The sequence below is a fragment of the Lineus longissimus genome, chromosome 11 (assembly GCF_910592395.1).
Source record: "Lineus longissimus chromosome 11, tnLinLong1.2, whole genome shotgun sequence".
Taxonomy (NCBI): domain Eukaryota; kingdom Metazoa; phylum Nemertea; class Pilidiophora; order Heteronemertea; family Lineidae; genus Lineus; species Lineus longissimus.
This window is the reverse complement of record NC_088318.1, coordinates 17,076,336-17,094,350: the sequence shown is the minus strand read 5'-3', so window position 1 is coordinate 17,094,350 and position 18,015 is coordinate 17,076,336. Positions and strand designations below refer to the sequence as shown.

Here is an 18,015-nt window from a genome sequence, read left to right as displayed (position 1 = left end):
ATGCGAATGCTTGTAAATTCCACCCCGCATTGTACAGTTGTACGATTTGATTCTATAGGTCTCTTACCAATCAAAGTGCGCCACCGCCACCACGTGACTAACACACGCCACCCATCTTGTACTGATACAATCTTTTATTTCGTTATTCAGTATGTTTAGCAATAAATTAAAGAAACACAATAACAAACATTACAGACACTGATTAATTTAACTAATTAATTACTCAGTGACTTTGCAAGAGTACACCCTTTTATTAACAAAAAGACATTCCGAAAGAAAAGTGTGGTGACATTCCACTTAACTGTGTTTTTAACGCACTTATCTTACCCCTGCAACTTAATCAGTTGTCCTAAACAAAACAAAGTTTTTGATTGATGATTTTCTTTTCATGGACAATTTCTGTTTTGTCAATTTATTCAATCATTTTCTATCAAACTTGTGGAATTGTCACCAAAAGTATCAATAATGTTGTTAATTTAGTCTGGAATGTACAATATATTGCACTCTAAGTAGACGAACTTAACGGCCAATAATTATCTGCAATATTTTTGCAGTTTCGGCAAAACATCAATTAGCACAGTGAAATGATGAGGACGTTTCAATCAGCTGGGCTGATCACGTGACCGTCCCCGTTTAGATATGTTTAATTATTCAACTTGATATGTGTAGTTCATGAGATTATGTTTATGAGCTAATAAGTATGGAAAAAAATACAAGTTATTTTGAGATTTTGAGCATCAATATAAAAGAATAATACAAATGTAACTTGGGGAGATTTTCAGTATAAGAGGTCAAGTTATGTAAGATCTATTATGGGAAGAAAAACTTGGTTCCTAGTTTGACCGATAGACGTCTCTGTCGCGATATTGCCTCGTTCCGGTTTTATATTACCAAGAGTCTGCATAAAGCAAAAAACTGAAAATAATCGTTGAACACAATATCTGGTAAATATAGCAAAATACTGCCTCTCAGTAAAATGCAATTGAAAATAAATAGTGTCTTCATGACGTCACTCGGTGCTGTCACACCTTCGTGTCACGTGACAACATCTGACCTAGTTCTAATAACAATACCAATATATTATCTTTATCTAACTAAACATTATCACTGATATCTAATAACAATATATATGTTATAATAAATAATGATAGTTAACTATTGATATATACTTTATAGTCAAATAACAGTTAAAACTAGTACTAGGGATATGTTACTGCCACCACCTCATATTTTACAACTTTGGAAGACGTTGATTTTGTTTTATCTGAGGAAATGAAATAAATAAAAGGTAAGCTATGCATCAGTCACCGTGTAGTGTAAGCATTGATAGTACTACTGCGAAAGACAAAGCCCAGGGCCCTCAGGTAACTAGACTATGTAAGATCCAGCTAAAGAGCGGAGGGGCTGCGGAGCGTCCATGTAAAATGAGGATGAAACCCTGACCCACAAGTCTCAGGCAAACCGACTAAGGATGTCTATCGCTAGTAAAGAGCGCTCGTGTAAGAAGCGAGCCTCTTACTGAGAGCGGGAGACGTAAACAGCCAGCGTGCGCAAGACTTGACGCGTACCGGAAGTTGGAAGGAGAATTAAACCGCACCCGATTCCTGCACCAGCTATCCTACAGGCCTTGGTGCCTAGCGTCCCGAAGCCACCGCGTCTGTTGCCTTGGAAACAAGGACAAGCGCATGCAGTGGAAACAGAGACACCGCCGCCAGAGCCTCGTTCTCAGGTAATCCTCTTTTTCGAACATAACCCGACGCCATTTTTACCAAAACCGGAAGCAGATTTAAATTACTTGTGCTGAAGTTCAAATGTGTCACCATTGTTTTGGTATTGACTGATTAGCACCACTCGTTTGACTAGAATTGTTTCGATGAGGTTTTTTTCTGTTAAAACTCCAGAATTACTAGTGTTAGGAACGCCGTGAGTATACAGAAAGAAAGCAAGATATAGAGGCTCCGTGAGATTTGCCGAATGGAGTACCAAATCCGGCGGGTTGCATCGCGACAGCATCACAAATTCTAGATATTACCCTCACCAACAAATTCAAAGTTCAGCACAAGCTCCTCGTTAAGAAAGGGTGCGTAGGAGAGATTTAGCGACAGAACCTGCGACTGCCGTACGGCCATATCTAGCCAGGAAGCCGTCACCAAGGTAACCAACACCAAAACCACCACCATATTGAATTGTATATAATTTTATTACAAAGACAATAAAATGTTGCTATGCATTACTATGTGTATACAACTACAGTGTCATTTAATAATTCGCATGTACAAATTTTGGCAACCACATATATTTGGCGCCTCCTTTAATTATGTTAATTTCAGAACCAGGAAGTGACGTCAGTGTCTTTCGAGCACTGACACTAGCGAAATAATGCCACTTTGACCATTTGTTATAAATTACTTGTCTCACATTTGAAAGTCTCGAAAATTTAGCATTAAATTTTGGCACCACGCTTAGTTAAGGCGTGGTTGACTGGAACATCGTTTTAGTTTAGTTTTGAAAATGGGATAAAGGAGTTAATGAATAATCATGCATGCCTGTTAGCCATCTAATAGTATTTCATAGGAATGGTTCTGTATTGATAAAGCTCCTTAATTCCCATCGAATGTTTTTTTCTGCTGTGCTCCAACTCTAATCTCTAAAACTAGTCAACTAGCTCATATCCACGTGATCCAACGCAGTACCGTAACGGTGTTCACATATTTTTGAAAAAAATGAACGGCTTTGAAAGTAACTGGTGTAATTAATTTCATTCTATATCCAGAATAATGTGTAGTCCCGCAGTCAATTAAACCTAAACGCAGCGAATGGACCACGAATGTAAATCTAACAAATTCCAAATCAAAGAATTGGCGGCAAACAATCATAAAAAAACATTCATAATAAAACATACATAAATATTGCACATAAAATATTTACACAAAATTATGTTGGAATAATTTAAAGGAAAATATGTTCATTTTTATCTTAGAACATCCCAACAGTTTTAATAGTGCATGTTGAAACTTCCACAGTCGCCTGATATCTCTCATGAAAAAGTAGAACAAGTTTTAGAAAGAGCGAGCACTGTCAAACTGACTGCCTTAAAAGGAGACCAAGAGGCTTGCTCTTGAAGGAGTAGGTCAGCTCGTCATGTCATTGTTATACAACTGCTTCTAAACTTGGTATTGGACGAGTACAAGGCTACACGAAGGGCATCGGACGAATGTGGAACCTCCAACAACAATATGACGCATCCGTATCATGAAATAGACACAGGAGATGACGTCATCATTGGATGTGCCATGAAAATATTCACGCACCATTGATGTTGTGGTGATGACAAATTCAACTGTGTCCTGTTCGTGATGGTAACTGAGTTTGACATTTCCTAAAGATCGAGGGATGCGTTCCATATAACACGGTACTCAGCCCGAAGGTTCAATATGCTTTTAAATAGAGGATACAGCAGGCTTATGTGAAACGTGCTAGAAAGATGGTAAATACTATGTTGACCACAAATGGTCGACATCTTAATTAAAATACCACAATTCCTTAAAAGGAACATATCAGTTATTACCTGATGAATAATCAATTAAATTAAATGCAGCTGATTTTATAATATCAATCAGCGTATATTGCAACTTTGTACAAATCGAGCAAATCCTATACATCTAAAGCGTGCATACTCTAGGGCATGGTTGGTGCCACTACACAGTAACATTTCGTGGACAACTACATTTCCTCATACAATGACCGAGCAGCTTTCAGACAATGTCCGAATTCATAATATTCAAATAATCATTTTATATTTACACATCAGGCATGAGTTCAACTCATGTAGTTACATTTATTTTTACGCTCATTCACCCTTGGCTCAGCAAAACTGCCATTACGTTTCCAAAAAATAATCACTTGTGATTGGTTCATTTCAATTCACTATCTCGGTGAAGCAGGATTGCAAGCTTCTGATTGGACGATTCATCGAACATAATTGACTCTTAAAACTTCTTCTCAAACGATCACAATTGTCGTCTACCAACATTTACTTGCTAAATTTTACACGAATTTATTAATTTTTTTCAAAGCAGGCATTCGGGGAGACAACACTTCGAATTATGAGCCTTAACTAAGATACCATACCAGCGTGGAATGCAAAGTGAGTTAGCTGCAATCTTCGCCAAAAGTACTTCAAATAACATTTTCATGATATGATATATCATTTCTACAGCAAAGTAAAAAATACCGGCTTCACACACATTTTACAAGGAGTTATGAATTATGTATTTGGTGAAACTGTGGAAGACAAGACGAAACCATGGTCAGTTTGAATGCTGTCATTTGAGCAACAAATCATTTCATGTTTTAACCTTTACAACATTCTAGGCATGAGGTACTTTTGACCAAGACTGTAGGCGTGATGAGCAATTTGACAGGCAGCTGTCAATTAGTGACCATAGCAACATTGGTAACCACAGTCACATTGACAACAAGCCAATTAAAGCACAGAGTTATTATGATTGGTTCTATTAGCATGTAAACTTTGCTTGGAAGCACTGGGCGAACGGTTAAAATCTTATCTAAAAGTTTTCATGCATAATCATTTATCATATTCTAAACAAAATATTTACATCATCATTCATGCATAAAGTATATGTACATCTAAAAGTTTTCTCTGAATAGCAATCAAATATAAAGTATATCGTATATATATATATTAATCTATATCATTTTTGATGCAGCGTAGGAACGATATTCTAGATAAGCTTTGAAAATATGTCGCCTTTGTCATGAGCAAAACGAAGCAATTTCATATTCAGAAAATACTACATCGAATAACCGTGGAAGACTAGTTTAATATGCCACGTGGCTTTCAAATTCACCTCTTTTCTCATTATTGCCAATGGAATACTGAAGCAGACGACTTGCAGTGATGACGTCGGCAATTCGTGTTGTGACGTCACGAATATGGCAGTTTATATCACAAGTGGTCTAGCACCACAACCCCAATCAACTTCTAAGGCACGATTTACAAAAGCTTCTTCGACAACTAGAAATCTACACCCGGATTGTAATACGGATTTGCAATCACAAATTTGCAAAGCAAAATGCAACAGTAGCTGTCGTTTGAGTGTCAAAAATCACAAAAAAATCAAATGCCATTTCAAAATAACACGGATCCTAGGCATACAATGGTGACACATGGTTCAGTTGGTAAGGCACACAAATGTAACAATATCTTATGAAAATACATGTAATGCGCATTTCTGCAACTGGACGTTTGTAGATTATCTGGAAGACAATGTTGCCAGGCGCTGCATGCATAGCTCCACGTGCTTGACTGAATTAGTGAAAACACGACGAGGTACGAGGTTGAACTTTTTGTGTAGACTGTCATTGCAGAGCCATGCTTGTACTGCTCTGTCCTGGAGCCAAGGTGCACTGGAATGAGCATCAAAACTCTAGCACAGATATTTACAGGTGTGGTTTTGCTTAATAACCTTTTCGGAAACCATTTCTTTTAGAAGAGTCGTTGGACAATCATTCTATCCGATAGTAATTCAAAGGATGAACCTCCCAGTCATAACAAAAACAACTTGGTGAAGTCACATTATAATCACTCCAGAACAGAGCAAATGCATTAAAAAATCTTCAACTAAATTTCAGTCACTAGAACTACTGGGCAATGAGCATTTCCACGTATCTGTTTCCAAATGGTTTGCGCATGCGTTCTGCTACAGCACGCTCAGCCTCGATTCTGGACGCAAATGTGACGTAGGCTTCACCAGTTGGACGGCCGTCGATACCATGAGGGATCTGAATGTCTGGTTGAATCTGAAAAGATGGAAAATGACCTGTTAAAGTAACTATCTTACATGACCTGTTAAAGTGGGACACAGACTCGTCCAACAGTAACTGCCCATTTCCTTACAAGAAATGGCCATTTTGTTAGTTCATACTTACCTATGGAACACTTTTGCATGTTACTCCATTTGGGCTCAAACACAAGAGTATCCCTTTAATTTTCTAAAGGGAGAACTGAGTTAACAGCTCGGCCGCCAGGCGGCGCCCTGACCGATCCCGCGAGATCGCGCCGATCTCATGCCGCCATATTTAGTCTTTACTCTTGAGCGTTAATAAAGAGTATGTCCCGTTTGTGGGGACGGCGGGAGGGCCGTGTTCCATAGGTAAGTATGAACTAACAAAATGGCCATTTCTTGTAAGGAAATGGGCATTTTGTGTCATTCAAACTTACCTATGGAACACTTTTGCATCGAATCCCAGCAACCTATTGGAGGTGGGAAACGAGGACTTACCTAAGGCTGAGCTGTTGTTCCATCCAGGAGGCACCACCGGCATATTAGCTAAGGAGGACCGCCAGGGGAAAGAAATGGGGAGAACCGGAGGACCGGTATTTTGATCTCGGTATTACAATCATATTATAGAGAGTAATAGACCCATTCTCCGGAAAGCGCTAGAATTGCGTAATAAAACCATCTTCTTTCCGGCAACAGAGCTTAGAGCAAGTAAGGCATGTTGAAGGGTGTAGAATGAGTTATTGCTAAACAACAATAAGAAATTGCGTCCTTTCTAGTCTACTAGGGGTTGCCTGGATGTTGAAGATAGGGCATATCAAAAATGGCGCAAGATGCGCGTTTGACTCTTCAATCGGGCTTCCCCCCCCTTTTTTGATCTAGCCAGGATCAAACAACATGCCCCGCAGACACAATCGGGCCGATTGTGTGCATGCCATCTACGAGGGAAGAAACGTCTCGTAGGTAGAAACGAGAGAATGTGGAGTGATTACTCCAACATGCAGCGGAAACGACTTCTTGAAGAGCAACTCCTCGGTAGTTTGCCCAGGAGGTGGCTAGTGCTCTAACTTCGTGCGCTGAGATGTTAGCTAGCGCACGAAGATCAGAGGAAGTCTTCAAGGTGTTGTAGGAAAGACGAATAGTCTCCACAATCCACCTTGAAATAGTGGCGGCCGCTATCTCTCGTTTATTTCCCTCCTTATAGGACAAAAACAAACGCTCTCTCCCCTGGCGGATACCGGGAGGTTTTGTCCTATTTATGTAGAACTTTAGGGCCCTGACGGGACATAAAGTTCTGTCAGGAAGATCATAAGAGATCGTTCCTGACAGAGAGGGAATAGTAACCGGGGGCCGAGAGGCGGCCGGTCCCTGGTTCTTCGCCAGAAATCCTGGTATAAAAGCCAGGATAACCTCCCCTCCCTCTCTAAAAGCCAGCTTCTTAAAAGAAAGTGCATGGAGCTCTGATCTCCGTTGGGCGGTAGCCAAGGCTACTAGAAAGACCGTTTTGAGTGTCAGATATTTCATGGATGAAATAGACATGGGTTCAAAAGGATGCCTCATGAGCACCTTAAGGACAACAGAAAGGTCCCATTTGGGGGTGTTGTGAACCGGTCTAGGACGCTCTAATAACATTCCTCTGAAAAGAGGGGTTATTTGGTCCTCCCAACGAAGATCCCAGGTGCTTAAAACACGGAGGGTAGAAGCGATGGCGGACTTGTACCCTTTTATAGCCGTGACAGATAGTTGTCTTTCCGTGAATAATTCAATAAGGAAATCAACTAATCTGTATATAGAGGGAGAGATCGGATTAACTCCGTTCTCCCTGCACCAGGAAGTGAAGGTAGACCACTTTCCTTGATACACATCAAGGGTAGACCCCCTTTGAGGTGCGGACATGCGCTTGACAGCGATGTCCGAAAAGCCTCTCTGGTGGAGATGCAACTGGATAAGTTCCAGGCGTGAAACTTGAAAAATCCAGGGTTCTGGTGGTAGCATCTCCCCAGGGGGTGCCACAGGAGGTGCTTCCAAGTAGGAAGACTCCTGGGGTGATCTATCAGGAGCTCCAGCAATGCTGGGAACCAGGCCTGATTTGGCCAGCAAGGTGCGATGAGAGTTATTCTCACCGGATGGCTGGTCAAGATCTTGTTCAGGACTGGTTGGATGAGAGGGAGGGGTGGAAACGCATATGCGTTCAGCCCGACCCAAGAGGCTGTAAGGCTGTCGACTTCCAGGGCCTCTTCGTCCGGAAGTGGAGAGTAATAGATGGGAAGGCGATTGTTCAGCCTGGTGGCGAACAGATCTACCTTCGGAGATTGCCAAAGGCGACAAAGGTCGTCTACAATCTCCTGATGGAGTGTCCACTCTGTCTGAACTAGCTTGTTCTGACGGGACAGGGCGTCGGCAAGGATGTTGCGATTGCCCGGTATGTGTCTGGCACATATCGATACTCCAAGGTCGGCACAAAGATGGTAAAGCTCCCAAGTTAGCTGGCAAAGAATGCCGGACTTTGTGCCTCCCTGTCTCCTGACATATGCTACTACTGTAGAATTGTCGGAGAACAGGGTTACTCTCCGATTCTTCAGGCGAAGGGAAAGAGCCCTCACGGCAAGAAGGACAGCCTTCATTTCCAATATATTTATTGGAAGAATGGTCTCCTCCCTTGTCCATAGACCTCTTATGGACATGTCCCCGTTGTTCAGATGTGCTCCCCACCCTAGTAGGGAAGCATCTGTGAACAGGGACACTTCTGGGGGCGGTGGAGCAAGATCTACACCGCTTTGGAGACGAGTCTCCGACTCCCAGAAGTTCCAGACGTTCTTGAGTAGGTATTGAGGTATCAATACCAACTTGTCTAATGGGTCCCTGTGGGGTTTCCATAGAGACATTAGAAACATCTGGATGGGACGCATATATAGACGGCCAAGGGGGATTTGGTCTGCTGCCGAATTCAGAAGTCCCAAAAGGCTCAAGCATCGCCTTGCGGGAGCTTGAGTCCTTCCTCTGAATTCTGCGACGAGATGAAGAATTTTCTTTATCCTGTCTAGGGGGGGCAGCATTTTCCCAATGGCCGTAAGGAACCGAACTCCAACGTAAACGAAGTCTTGGGATGGTATGAATTCTGACTTTGTTTCGTTGATAATCCAACCTGCGGAAACTACTTTTTGCTTTAGAACCTGAAGTTGTTGCAGTAGTAGTTCCCGCGATTTGCAACGGAGTAGCCAATCGTCTAGGTAGTGATGGAGCTTGAACCCCATCACGTGAAAGGGAGCGACGAAGGCTGTGACTATCATCGTAAAAATTAGGGGTGCCGATGCCAGACCGAACGGCAGGGCCCTGAATTGATACGTCTTTCCTTCGTAATGGAATCGAAGGAAGTGTTGATAGTCTGGATGGATCGGTACATGTAAGTACGCATCCATTAAATCCATCGATACCGCCCAATCGTTGGGCTGTATCGCCGTTGCTATAGACCTGGTGGTTTCCATCTTGAAATGAGGAACATTCAAGAAGGTGTTTAACCTGGAAAGATCTATGATCAGCCTCCATGTCCCTGCTTTCTTGGGAACCAAGAAAACGTGGCTGTAAAAGCCGGGGGAGCATGGATCTTGAAGGACCTGGATAGCTTGCTTCTCCAGTAATGTCGCGACCTCTGCTTGGAGGGCAGAGGCCTTGACTGGGTCCTTCGGTGGCTGAACTGGGGTTGGATATATGGTAGTCGGGGGGGTACGGTTGAAATCTAGTTTCACTCCGTACCTCAACATGTTTGGGACTGGGGACCCCTTTGGGCACCAATCGTCCCAAATGTCTGCAAATTTTTGCAGACGGCCCCCGACTACCGGAGTCGGCTCCTTTTTGCGTCCGGGAGGAGAAAGGAGGGGGGAGTCACCTCTTCCGGCCAGCACCCCTTGGGCGAAAGGAGTGCTTAGTCGGACCGGATCCACCCTGGTTAGAGGAAGTATTTTTCCTCTTTCCAGTCCGGCGACCCTCCGCTTCCCGTCGGAAGGATCCAGCAGGAGCAGGCTGACTAGGCGGGGTAGGCCTAGGCAGGACCTGCCTGGCGTACGGGATTGAACCCGATGCCTGCTGGGGCCTCTCTATCTTTCTAGCGTTAGGTAGAGAGGTCTTGGCCCTCTGTGTCGCAGTGGGGGCATATAATTTGTCCCAATCTTTCTGTGCTTGAGCCGCCTCTTGTACAGAATCTGCGAACAGGAAAGAACCGTCCATAGGAGCGGTTCTTAAGGCCCCTTCCAGCTGGAGGGATCTGATGACATTGAGAGAGCCCAGTGCGGCGTCTCTACGGAGTAGCACGCTATTTGCTGCGGTCTTGGCGGACAGCGCAATAGCGTGCCTAATCGAATGTGACAAGGATGTCACAAGCGATTTTGTGTCATCAGATAGTGACTCATTATCTTTTAGGGATCTGGCTAGGGCCAGGTTAGTGTGCTCTGCGTAGGAGAGCACCGCTAACGTGTTTTTGGCCAGACCCTCTTGTGCTCTAAGGTCTCGGTAAGCCGAGGAGGAGGTCACCCTAGGCACGAGTTGGTCCAGCTGTACATCGTCCTTTAATATGGAAGTCGATGCTGCAGCTGGACAGCCGGCCGAGCTGACTCGATAATAGTCAGCGCGGTACTGCCTAACGGGAGGAAGTTGTGCCGTGAACAACTTCCCCGGTTTACACCAAGCTTCCGGTCCGACTGCCGGAAGGACAGGGATGGAAGTACGTTGGTGGGCGCCTTGTGAGTCTCTGATTGTACGCTCCAAAAGTTCAGAGACTGCTAACACCGACGGGGAGGGAGGAAGGAATTCAAGTGCCCGAGTGGAGCCTTGAGCAACCTGTGGATTGGGATCCACTTCCTGTCCCCAGAGTGAAAAGGTCGGTGTTGACAAGGCTGGCAGTTCCGGCGGGGTAGGGCACAGATCCTGCGGGAGGTACGCTCTGATCAAGGATCTGAGTGTCCTCATATCCGACAGGATACTGGCCTCCTCTGGTGACAGCTCCTCCTGATTGGGGGAGCGGTAGCCTGGCTGAGAACTCTCGTTCTCAGAAAATTCCTCTAAAATAGAGGAGTCGGATGGTGGGTATCCGATGGGACCAGGCGCACCAGAGGAACCGGAACCCTGCTCCAGATGGCTGAGTCTATCAGAAAGACCTGCTACCATCTGGATGAGCTGGGACAGTTGCTGTCCCGACTCGGGTTCCGGACCCGACGTGCGGCTTCTCTCAACGACGGGCGGTTGAGGCGAGGGTGAGCGCATAAGCGAACCCTGGAAGCCGTATGTGCGGGCGAATGGGTCTTCCGGAAGCGGAAGTTGCCCATATTCTGAACCAGAGTTCAGATGTCCTCTCTGCGTAGCTCGTTCCATGGGAACGACGCCTCTGCTACGAGGAGGGGGTGGCACTTCCGGTTGGTTCCACCCAAGAGGTTGGCCAACGTAGGAAGGTGCCTGCATTTCCGGTAGGACGAAGTCCGAAACCGGAAATGCCCGTAACTCCTTCGCCGGTATGGAGCTACCGGAAGCCCTTTTAGAAGGAGGTACGGAGGGCGGAAACGCTGTTACCGAAGACGCATGGCGTTTCGGAGGTGGCGTTATAAGGTCCGGCCCTACTCTACTGTGTCCGTGAGGACTGGGGTTATTTCGCAGTAAAGACTGAGAAAAACCCCCAGTAGAGTCTTCGGTTACTGAAAAACGGGAACCCGCGTCAGTAACCGGAACTGCAATCGGCGGACCGGAAGCAGGGTGCTCCCGCGGGTACAAAGGGCTTGTACTCGGGGGAGCGGACGACAGGGGAACCGGAAGGTTCCCTGAGGTCCGGGGTATATTAAACCCTTGGAGACTTATTGGATGTAAGTCTCCCTTGGGACCACATACATTAATAATGTCAGATCCCGCATCCTTCGCAGCCGCGGCCGGAACCGGAACTCGGCTGACGGAAGGGGTGGTGGCGGGAGGTTTGCTAGACCTCCGGGTTATATGCCCGGAAACGGAACCGGAAGAGGGTTTTGGCGTCTTCGCGGCCCGTTTCCCGCCACCAGACGCATTCCTTTGTGGCGAGACAAAGGATGCCGTCGGAGGGGTACGCCATATAAAAAATGGTACCAATGACAATAAAAACACTGGGAACCCCAAGTAGGCCAGAAAGGACGCAATAATTAATGGAAAGGAAAACATGCCTACTTGAATTAAACACTATTGCAATGGATCTGAGTCTTGTTTATTACAATAGAGTGGAGAATAGCCTACTTAACTCTACCCTACCAAGATCAAAATAATGGAGCCGGGTCGACTAAGCTAGCTAAGAAAATGTCTATAATTAAATAGACTGGACAATTCTAATGCCAAGATTAGTTTGGCGGTCTACTCCGTAGGTGAATGAACCCAAAAATCGTCTAGACTTGGCTGGTTGAATTTGGTTTTAAATCGAATTCACGGCAGCTTTGAAAAAACGATGTGCTTCGTAGAAGCACAAGAGTAAAGACTGAATATGGCGGCATGAGATCGGCGCGATCTCGCGGGATCGGTCAGGGCGCCGCCTGGCGGCCGAGCTGTTAACTCAGTTCTCCCTTTAGAAAATTAAAGGGATACTCTTGTGTTTGAGCCCAAATGGAGTAACATGCAAAAGTGTTCCATAGGTAAGTTTGAATGACACAAAATGCTGAACTAGGACTTAGATTCGTCCAACCGTTGCCGCTGAACTAGGACATAAACGCTTCCAAACGTTACCGCTGAACTATGATATCGACATGTCCAGCAGTACTGGACTACATCGATTTGTCCAGTGGTAGACTAGGACGTAGATTCGTCCAGGCGAATGATGAAACAAGAGAGGGGACTTGGAATACAAGCTAAAGAAACAACATCGTAATCGTCCATGACATCTTCATCTCTACTAGATTGTGCTTACCTCGTAAACCCCATCAAAGAAGGTCAGCAGATCTTGCTGCGTTGTCGCCTGCGGAAGATCCTTCATAACGACAACAGTAGGGCAGGAATGCACATAGTAGTTGCTCTGTGGCGACACTGGGGGACTCGGGTACCAGTACAGGATGGGCTGGTTCATATGGTTCATTGCGTAGTATGGCTGAGCGCCTGGCCTATGGGCAGCAGCTGCTGGGACAGTGGCTGCCTGGGGCATGGTCGGGGACATGGCTGATGGAGGCACTGGTGAGGTTGCTGTCATGGTTGGGTGTGCCATCTGGGCTTGCTGGACGCTGAGCTGCTGCATGTAGGGATTCAGGTTCATCTGCGGGTAGGAGCTGGGAACAGTAGGAATAGGGGTACCTGCTGCAAAGAAGGAATGCGTATAGACAGTGTTGACATACAGCTAGAAATGTTTTCGGGACACGTGTCATTTCAACTGCCAAAATGTGATGTATATTCTTTTAAATTCAATCCATGAGATGTGTTGAAGACCGTATTTATCATTGCCATGGACAACAAGTTTCTTAAATCATGACTGCCTCTAATGCTAAGTAGAAAGGCATCAAACGCCGGGCACTGCCAACTACTATTTTAGCTTCAAGGTTATATAAAGAGACTTGTATCAAGAAATACCAAAATGACTTACTTGGTGACAACAGATGCCTGGGTGCCTGTATCATCTGTGGTAGTGTAGGCTGAGGGGGAAGTTGAGGCTGCGCTGGCTGTGCCGATGGAAGTCCCTTTGCCAGGATCATGTTCATGTCCTCTCCTGAGCACTGGATCACCTCAATGTAGCGCTTCTTGTTGCCGAGAATCATGTACTTCTTGTGGCGGTTGATCGCTGCCGATTCTGCTGCAAGTTCGGAATTCATTTGGATAAAGGCCTCGCCAGAGAAACAACCCTGAAATGAACAGATAGATATAAGATTGACCACCAGTGATTCCAAGGAAGTAGAGTTGCAATAACGGAGTCCGCACAAAAAGTCTTGGAAGAAGTGTCCATGCTCACTGCATGTAAAGCATTCTAGCTACACATCCTATAGTCTGCTCCGGCCGAACGAAGTAGTGGAACATGTAGGTACATTTGTATTTCAAGTGGACAAAAATGACAGAACATGTTGCCGGAATCTTGGCGTAGTTCGTGTCAACGAATCTGTGAAACACCAACCTGTTGCGTGGCTGGAGCAGGATAGCCAGGAATGATTGGAGGAGGAGCGTTATACACCATGTGAACTCCGTGGAAGACGATGTTTCGGGAATGTTCGCCAAGGAATGTCAAGATGTCGGAGACTGTGGCTTCGAATGGAAGACCCCGGAGTCGGATACAGTCTCTGGCATTGCCGCAGATGATGGCTTGCTGTGGGGCCATTGTTGGGAAGATCTGAGGGATTTGACTTATGAGAGGCTGCGAGCCATTTGACTCCTGTGTGGTGCCTTCTGCTGTGTTGTTGAGGACCTGAAGAAGTCAAAGGGACATGATTAGATGCTCGGTCAACGATTTGTTCGCAAAAGATGGCTCATTGCAGCATTCGGTGTCTGTGTGTAACATTGTAAAGGACCAAACCAGTCACCTGAACATGAAACAAGTATTCAAAATGTTTTCTGTACCTGTTGCACCTCTGCTGTCGTGCTCTTGAAGAGCTCAATGTATCTTGTGCCAATGCACTGTTTGTGTTTCATCAAGGCCTTGTTGGCTTCATCCTCATCCGGGAACAAGACGAACGCGTCACCGGTGCTCCTCCCGTCGGGATGGCGGACGAACAGGATACCTTCTTCTCCATCAAGGACATTGCACGGGATGTCTCCGTTCACGAAGAAGCTCAACTGTCAAAAAGAAGAGAGAGAACACATTGGAAGACCATCACCATGGTAACTAAAGCACGGATACGTAGTTGCAATCAATCAGTTCCGCACCACTTTACACATGTATCCCAACACCTGCAAGTCTGTGACCAAAATTCGCCTCTGGACTATTTTTCTCCCTTCTTCCATCATTTCGATCCGTTCGCGTGATACCACCGAAACCTACAAACCAGATTCAGAAATAACCTAGGGTTGGGACATAGGGGAATTTCCACTTCCTCTTACAAAGGAACAACTGTCACCACTGCTCACCAGCAGACTTTCTCCAGGGTGGGAATGAGTCACAATCCCTCAACACAGCTTATCAACATGACAACAAACAAAGAGATATTCGAAAACAGCAATGAAATCGTGTGATTGAAAATATAAATGCCTGCCGGTCGCAAACGAGTTTGCGAATTTGAATAATTTGTAAGCCACAGCTGATTGGCTGAAGGATCATCTGTTCCAAGATGGCGGGATAGCCACCAATAGAACTTGCCTTCTAAAAGCCAAAAGAAAAATTCCATCCAAAATTTGAAATTAATGTTGAATGAAGCGCAGCGCAGTGAATTGTTATAATATGTATACATTTAAGAAGGTGTTATAGGTCTCTAGAGACCTGAAGCGTTGACCCTGCAGTTGTTATTATACACGATAAAACCTTCGCCAGATACACCTTACGATTGCCTAAAACCCCTCTACAAGACGTCGCCCTTGGCGTCCCCTTAGCCAGAGTGTAAATGTCAAAAAAGCAAAGACCGTGATATGAAACATAATAGTCCTTTAGTACATGAGTATAGCAGCAGTAGAGTGGTATATAGTTGTGTACACAAAACTTCAACCATAGAGAAAAACGTAGAGATATAATATGGAATGGATTAATATGATGAAACTATACACTGAAGGACCAAAACCTGTCTCTTCCCTTTTTCTCTCTAACATTGAAACAACACTATAGCAGGCTATATGCTATTTAAGGTGCGGTTAATAGGGGCAAACTGACGCAAACCTTAAGAGGAGAAAAACCAATTTGCCAAAATTAGCTGTTATGTGATATACGGAACGCTGAACACCATCCTAGACCATACCCTGTAAACTGGTCGTTCGATTATCTACTTGAGTCAACTCCACCTCGTATCTGAAGTGAGTAAGTCAAGCACGTGGTATACGCAAGAGCGACAAGGTAAGGTTGAGTTAAACTCGACCTGACCGCGTTTTGGGACCTCCTTTGTGTATGACACATGTTCAAGACACCCCAGGCACGAGGATGAGCCGACTCTGATGAGATAATGAGCGCCTTCTATTACCAAGTATTGGAAAGGTCCCCTCCCACACTCTGTCACTTACCCGTCTTTCAGATTACTTTCATGTTCCAGAAAATAATGCCCTGGCTGAAATAACAGCATAGCCGTGAGGCAAACAGCTTTAACCTGAATTTTGCACCTTGAATTGAAGTCCACCCAAGTGCACCCAGTTACTTTTGAACTCCAGGACCCTGACCCGCCCATAAACCCGCTGAATGCTGACTCCTATACACTGACTGTAACTGCTAACAACACCACTCTCTCTCTCACACACTTTCTCTTCCATCACGTGATGTGCTGGATTTGCAGACTCAACACAACAAATTGCCAACTGAATCCGATGATAACGTTAAATAATATTGGACTTCTTCAACTCGGGAAACTTAAAGATACGCTCATGCAAAGCTGATAGTTAAATGGCAATGGGAATTTAAGATCAAGTTTAAGAATTTCGTTGGCCTTTCATCCTTATTCCAAAAGCCACCTTATCGATTTTTTTGTTTGTTTGAAGAGGAATTGAGGTTGACAAGGAGACGAACAACTGGTATTTGTTGCTAATACTTGATTTGCTATTTTGTAGTCATGGATCACGCCTGCATGACCTGAACCAATCTTAACCATCTGTAAAGAAGTATCTTCTTTATGGATATAGCTCTCTCATTTTTATTCCTAATTCATAGCTTTCTCATTGTGGTACTGGTTTCAAAGGATTAAAACAAACTTTGGTTCGTCTTTTAGAGGGTCATTTTTACCCAGATCCCCGAATCGTAGCAAAACATGCAAGCTATGAGCGAACTTCAGTCAACTGAACCGAATCATAATGTTGTTCTCTCTCAGACCGCTATTCCCAATTTAAAGAATGAAGGTATAATTCAGATGGAATCTTAAAAGAAAGTGAATGAAGTAATGTTGTCATCCACATAAATTAATCTGGAAACTGAATAAATAACATTGTTTCACTCCAAACGTAAATGTAATCGATTTTTAGAAAACGTTTAAAAATGATCAACCTACCACTTGTTCTGCTGTGGCAGTGTATGGAAGTCCGCGCATGCGTACAATTGTCTGATCATGGCAGTTGTTCCGGGATAGAAATGCTTGGGCTTCAGAGTTGTTTCCTGTGAACGGAAAACAATAACATCAGAAAAGGTGTGCTTCAGCCGATTCGCCACGTCTACAAAAATAGTTGTTGCTGTTGTCGCGCACCAGTCAAATAAGGAGGAAGGGAGGAGAGGAAGAAGAAGGTACATACCTCCAGCCACGTTGACGAAGTCCTTTCCAGCAGCCTTGTACACCTCAATGTATCTCTGCTTGAGATGATGCTTGTGTTTCCTAAGGGCAAGGTCACGGTGCTCCTTGGAGTCGAACCTGATAAGTGCCTCTCCATTACGCCTGCCTTGTTTGCTCAGACACAGAGCTACACCACCTCTGGAAAACAAATATGTGGGTTTACCTATACTGAACAACTCTTTCTCCAATGGTGAGTGTTTTCACATCATCAACCAGCAATTCAAATTCGCTCTAATTTCGTGTTTGCTCAGACACAGAGCGTTTACATTATAACCAACAACATTTATATATGGAATGATGTGATTTTCGTCACAAATCAAATGATGTGTTTTTTCACTCGCACAGGCGTCTCTACATCTTTTTTCTCCGCAACAAGTCAGTGACCGGTTTCCCGTGCGATTGTGATCATAAACAGAGGCCATAGAAGAAGATTTCCGCTGATTGGTTGCATGAACACTGAATGATAATGTGATATAACGGTTACTCCTATATCACCATAATATGGAAGCCTCGCATGACCACACTGTATCTTCTTCAGCCTCTGCTTGAAAAATCGTGATAGGTCATGTTGCCATAATCATGCTATTGCCAGGTCTTATGGGAAAAAGGCTGTTGCTTTCGATAGTGAAATGATCTTGTCACTTTTCCTAAGCTGGCGCTAGTTGTTTATGGAGTAAGAATCCAGCATCCGTTTTTTAAAGCATGTAGGATATCCGAAGGCAGGCGATTTCCGCGATTAGGCTCGAAATTCTTTCGAAAAAGAATACATCGTTCCCTCGGGAAAACGTCGATTGGGCCCAAAGAATATTTTATTTCTAAAAACGAAAACCGCTATCTGTATATTCAGCGAT

General features: G+C 44.5%; 1 protein-coding gene across 1 annotated transcript in view; it reads right to left on the bottom strand.

The window, feature by feature from the left end:
• Window positions 1-116: 116 nt before the first annotated feature.
• Window positions 117-18,015, bottom strand: part of LOC135496372 (epithelial splicing regulatory protein 1-like) — a 53,170-nt gene continuing 35,271 nt past the window's right edge. Inside the window, exons 7-13 of the mRNA XM_064785661.1 lie at window positions 17,127-17,302; window positions 16,889-16,992; window positions 14,334-14,549; window positions 13,894-14,181; window positions 13,372-13,627; window positions 12,709-13,088; window positions 117-5,823 (exon numbers count right to left, since the gene is read on the bottom strand). Of these exons, the coding sequence (XP_064641731.1) occupies window positions 5,665-5,823; window positions 12,709-13,088; window positions 13,372-13,627; window positions 13,894-14,181; window positions 14,334-14,549; window positions 16,889-16,992; window positions 17,127-17,302 (1,579 nt within the window). The 3' untranslated portion in view covers window positions 117-5,664. The remainder of the gene's footprint in view (window positions 5,824-12,708; window positions 13,089-13,371; window positions 13,628-13,893; window positions 14,182-14,333; window positions 14,550-16,888; window positions 16,993-17,126; window positions 17,303-18,015) is intronic.